Consider the following 5,768-nt stretch of genomic DNA (forward strand, 5'->3'; position numbering starts at 1 on the left):
CGTGCGTGGTAAGGATTTGCAGAAACAATTAGCGCGAACGTCCTTAAAGTGCCTATGAAATGAGATTTTTGCCCACTTTTTTTTACCCTAAAATATTGAAGTCTATTTTTTTTCTGATTCGTAAATTTCGATTTTGGGCTTCGGACAAGCGCGCAATAATTTTTTCCCTGCTTCGAAGTTGGGCAATTCGAATAAAAAATGTGCGACATTCCGCGCGCGGTCAAAATATGCAAATTAAGGACCGTTGACGTCATAATGTGTGTAAAACCTTTTAGCCATCACGACAGCTGAGAGAAACCAGCGAAAGAATGCCGGGAAGGTTTGCTTTATCGGAGGACCTGGTTTGATGAGCTGTAAAAACACCACTTAAACGCAAGGCATTGTCATTCATATGTTTCCGAAAGATGACATCAGAAGGGCACAATGTTTGTTTCCGGCCCAAATTGTCTTACTTACATGTAATTTTGACCAACCGTAAAATGATGTCTAAAATTATTCAGTGGAATAATTATGGGTTAAGAAATCGCACACTAAACATGCCATGCATTATTGTCCTAAACTGGTTGGAAATTTGTTAAATAGTAGTTTATATGTTACATGATCCTGAACCAAGTTAAAATTTTCTTGTAGTTTAGTTGTGGTTAGAGGCGGTGCACAAATGGAGTTAAGAGACAAAATATGCGTGTAAACAAATTTATGCACAACTGGCAATGCTTCACTGATCACGGAACATATGTTTCGCTTTACAATTCAAGAGCATCTAATCTACAACATCAACTCAGAGTTTCTAAACTTTGGTATCCAGAACTTCCAGTTTAAACTTCAGCTGTAGGAGACTGTTGTCTGTTCGTAAAGTTCTGAGCTCTGTCGCCGGAGTCTTCTTACTTCTTCTATTAATATTTACTATGTTTGGCGCCGCTGGTCTCCTTAAATAACACAAAACCAGGGCTTCTCTAAGCTCAGGTATTCTTAATGCGTACACAACTGGATTCGCAAAAGAATTGGAGTAATTTATAACGTTCACCAGGTCATAAAATTTCCACGGTATTTGGACATCATACACAAAAATTAAACCGTTCAAAATAACTAAAGGGATCCAGCACAGCAAAGCAAGAATAGATACAAATAGCAAGGTCTTTGTTAAGCGTTTGTTTTGCGAGTCTCTGTTTTGCTGTTGTGAAGCGATATTTCCGCGTCGAAACTTTCTCCAAATGCCGATGTTACTGCCACATATGATGAATGTTATAATCATGACGTATGGCATCCAATAATGCATAGCACGTTTAAATGAAAACAAGAGATGTGTTGCACTGAAGAGGGCGGCGATAAAGAGAGTCAGTGCCCACACAGTAAAAACAATAATACGGTATGCTCGCATTGACAGTGTTCGGTGCTTAAACGGCCAGTAAATGGCGTAAAATCTCTCGCCAGATACGAAAGCTGCAGAAATTAACGACGCCTGCGAGAAAAAGATATCAACGATCGTGTAGAAAATTGGCAAAGACATCGGCGAAGCCCCTTTCCAAAGTTGAAACCTGCTCCCAACAGTGTAAATGTAGATAGGTAGCGACAGGACTCCTAACATCAGGTCAGCAAACGCCATATTGATGACTAGAAGCAAACGTCTCTTACGAAGTCTCCTGTCTACCGCAAACAGAGCAACGGTGAGCAAGTTTCCTACAACAATAAATACAAATATCAAAATAAATGCGGCGCACAATGCGATGCCCTCTGCCATGGAAGGAACAATTATTGATGAACCAGTGGCGTTCTCTGAGCTATTTGTAGCTGCTTCTGTTCTCATCATATTTTAGTTTCACTGAACGATTGAAACGTCGATTAAACTTTGCCGATAATAACGTATCGTTACTTGATGGGAAAAATAGGAGTTCTGTAAACCGCAATATATGAGAAAGAGGAGCGAGTGACAGATCATGACCAAAGTTGTAGTTTTTTTACCGTTTTAAGACTAATCACCGTGGACTAATCTTTCACATGACATGTCTCAGTTGACTTTACACTGACGCAACTTGTCAAGACTTTATAGACACTCATGTGCAACTTAATACGTCTGCGAGCGTGTTATGACTGCAATGTTTACCGGCTTCAACACGGACATTACGTTGACACTACGGTCTTAATGCGAAAAGAAAACGACACAGGGACTTCAAGATAGGTCCTCAATTCGTGCATGTTGGGCTTGATAGTTATTCAAAATATTATTGATCGCTTGTTAGAATTGTATTATTTGGGTCGCTAATAATGAGCGTAGATTGTAACGCAGCCAGATAAACGTGACAGGAACAAAGAATCAGCAGCAGCAGGGTTCTTTTCTGTACATGACTTCAAATTGCGCCCATGAAAGTCTTACTTATTTCCCCACTTCATCATTTTAACTTTTTTGCGACAAACGTCATTATGAAAAGCTTAAAACGCTTAAGATCGGTTGTTTTGGTTTTTCGTTCCAAAAATAAAACAAAACAAAAGAGTGACCTTGTTAGTTTGAAAGACGCGAAAGAAAAATATTTTTCAGAATAGTTTTGCAATAACTGCCATAAATCGTGACTAAGTTGCGTTATCCATTGCGATGCTTATGTCATGTTCCTCAAATTTGAGGAGTCAGTGATCAACACAGAAGCATGTACTGTTTTTTTTCCCCTTGCATTTAAGTAAAGGTTTCAAATGATGGTTGGGATGTTTTGCTTCGTTTCATTTCCTTAAAACAGTGAATGAGTAAGCTTGTTATTCATATACTCCATAGTGGTTTTACCGAAAAGTTTGTAAAGAACTGAGGGTGATCTCAAACGCGTGTAAATAGTTCCCTTCAATAAATCTGTATAATTAATTTCCCAAACATTAAACAGGAAGTTGATTGTAAAACAGAATTCACAGCATCGACCGATCGATCGATAGAGGTTAATTTTAACTTAACTAATTATAAGGTAATTTGATTGGAACAAAAGTATGGGTTTTGTAGGGAAAGTGAAAATTAACAGCGCTAAAGTATTAAAAAAAGATTACAAAATAAAATAATTACAACTTTGAGAACGTTTGTTATGTGAAAGCAAGGTGTAAGTACTGTTTCTTGCGATGCCTTCAATTTTCAAACGTGTCGAGGATACAGCTTATACCCAAAGCCGAAGGAGTTAACAATGTTTGACGGCATCAATTGACATGTAGTCACCTTTTTCCCTAATATACGCCAATCATTAAATTAAAACTTAGAAATGATGGACGAATTCCTCTTAAGAAAAGCTTATATTGTAGCTTATATCTTGTATTGGTACTTTTTAAGGCACAGTTATTAACGGGTCACTGAGCCTGTCTGGCTAAACGTGCTTATATATTTTGTGGAACTCGTCGATATCTTTAACATGTTTATCTCCTTGTTATTTTGTGCTCACTGCAAATAACTATCGGCTAAGTGGAATTTTTGACCCAAGGCGATTGAAAGAAAAAGCGAATTAAGGCGGCAACACGAATGGACATTTCACGTTGTAAAATTGACTAATCATCGTTGTAATAACTAGTAAATTTAGTGAAAAGCTAATTTTAGGTGACATCAGCTTTTTAAACTGTTTTTGTTACTCGGAATTTGGATTGCTTACGTTAGTGGCCATAAAATTATAGAATTAGTTATTTCAAAGATTAAACAGGCAGCTTATAATTAAAAAGATCGCGAAGCATCGATGGATCGATCGAGGAAATTTATGCTGAGGAAACTTGGAGTAGGAATAAAAGTCTGCTCTGTTACCAAAGAGAAAGCGAAACGATCCTTTGTTAAAACAATAGCTTGAGCAGCTTGAAGCTCTGTTGAACACTAATTCCAATTCAGATCTATATGTACAATGCAAAATTATAATGAGGATACTGCAACCATATTGGAGATCCATTGGAAAGTTTACACGAGAATTCTAAACAAAATTTAAGGCTAAAATGTTCAAAATTTAAAATGTTATCCATAAAAAATAGTCTAAGAAGGTTAGTTTTGACAGAAAGCAAGGTCTGAAGTGTTGTCTCGTGACGAGGAAACAGCTCATGCGCAAAACCGTGGGCGTTTACGTAACAACGTCTGACGGCACTAAGTGGCATATTGTCAACTTTTTCCTTGATGTACGCGAATTATTAATGGTTAACCAATCAAAAGTCCGCAGCTTTTATGCACTGTTCTTGCTAGACTAAATTTGAATTTCTTGAAATGGTTAGAAACTATTTGCTTTTAAAACTCACTATGAAATAAATTTTTGCAAAAAAATGCAATGGAAGTCCTCAATCAAAATAGCACTCATTTCTGGGTACTAAATTATCCTGACTTTCATATTCCTTTTGCAAGAATTTAAAATTCACAATGAGCTTGGTCCGAAACAGAATAATCAACAAATTGGTGCTCGGCTACCGTGAAAAACGCTAGTATATTTGTTTAACTTTACACGGAAATATCACAGAACTGTATTTTGAGACAGGTTCCTACTTAAATTCTAGGGATATTGTGAATTTTTATCTGCGTTTTCGAGTATTTTGTTGTTACGTGATTGTTAAATGTCTCATTTTATTTTAGTTTATCAGCCAATTATTCTTTGAGTGAAACAGGAAGGAAGAATAGCCTAATCAACAGCTGGGTAAGTCATTGATAATTTAATAGATGTAGTTGTTTGGTTTCCATGGATATTAACTTTTTATTGTTTATAGAGTTCTTCAGCAATCCATTGACATTAGGGGTACGTCATAAATATGAATGAATATGAATATTGTATGAATATTGCATGAATATTGCATGAATAATTACTTTTTATAGTTCATGGAGTTCTTCAACAATCCATTGACATTAGGAGTGTTCGACATTTTTCTTTTTACAAAATACATGTATAAAGTGATTTACATGTGCAGAGCGATTTATAAGCGAAAACAGCAGATATATCCACCAGACCTACTGTGGCTTTCTAATTTTGCTGCGTTCGTGAATTGCCATCTGTCACAAGCTAATCCTCGATATTTAGTCTCTGGCGGCGCACGTAATTAAACATTTTAGTTTAAAAAGGAAATATTTGCCGTTCTAACTTTACAAAAGAATAAGGAAAAGAATCATATTAACTCAATGTCTTGTTTGATATTGAATTTCCGAGAAGTATTTACCATTGAGGAACCATACCTTACAGCTTAATTCTCTATTAACTCGAGTTTATAAGTTATGGTTATAAGCCTTTCCGACGGGGAAAGTAAACTTAGAGATTTGGAGTTGGTTTTACCATGCCACTTGGAGTTAGATTGGCAATTGAGTGCACATTGTTAGCGGCCCAGTGTTAATGAAGTGATGGAGATGCGGCATCTGTTTTCGTTGTCCATTTTATGGCCCACAAATTTGAATAATGACCATCAAATAACCATTGGCGCTCTCTTTGTCTTAAATTTCAGTTTCGGTAAAACAAATGGACTTGGAATGAAAATTCAATGTTGCACAGTGCGCTGAACTTGTCCTTGAGCTAGTAATTGTCCTTTTAGCGACCTAGGAACACTCTCTTAGCCTCACTAGCCAAGCGAAAAAAAAAAAAAAAAATATATATATATATATATAGAATACATTTAGGTCGTGCTCTATTGGGATCAACCGTTTCTGGCTGTTGGGTCTTTTCGTGTTCTATTGGGGGAAGACCGTTTTCTGTTGCTTTGCTTGATCAAGGCTTTTTTAACCGGCCTCAAACCTGGGGGAAACAGTTCAAAACGCATGATTGTAGGTCGCGTGAGGACTATTGCAAGGAGTTACCGCGTTT

At 36.8% G+C, this 5,768-nt stretch overlaps 1 protein-coding gene across 1 annotated transcript; it reads right to left on the reverse strand.

Annotated features, from left to right (window-relative positions):
• Nucleotides 1-206: 206 nt before the first annotated feature.
• On the reverse strand, nucleotides 207-1,779 carry LOC145484491 (trace amine-associated receptor 13c-like). The gene has a single exon (XM_081463107.1). It carries the CDS (start codon nucleotides 1,736-1,738, stop codon nucleotides 788-790), a length of 951 nt encoding a protein of 316 aa, XP_081319233.1. The 5' UTR covers nucleotides 1,739-1,779; the 3' UTR covers nucleotides 207-787.
• Between the last annotated feature and the right edge of the window lie 3,989 nt (nucleotides 1,780-5,768).

The sequence above is a fragment of the Orbicella franksi genome, chromosome 1, assembly GCF_964199315.1.
Source record: "Orbicella franksi chromosome 1, jaOrbFran1.1, whole genome shotgun sequence".
Lineage (NCBI taxonomy): Eukaryota > Metazoa > Cnidaria > Anthozoa > Scleractinia > Merulinidae > Orbicella > Orbicella franksi.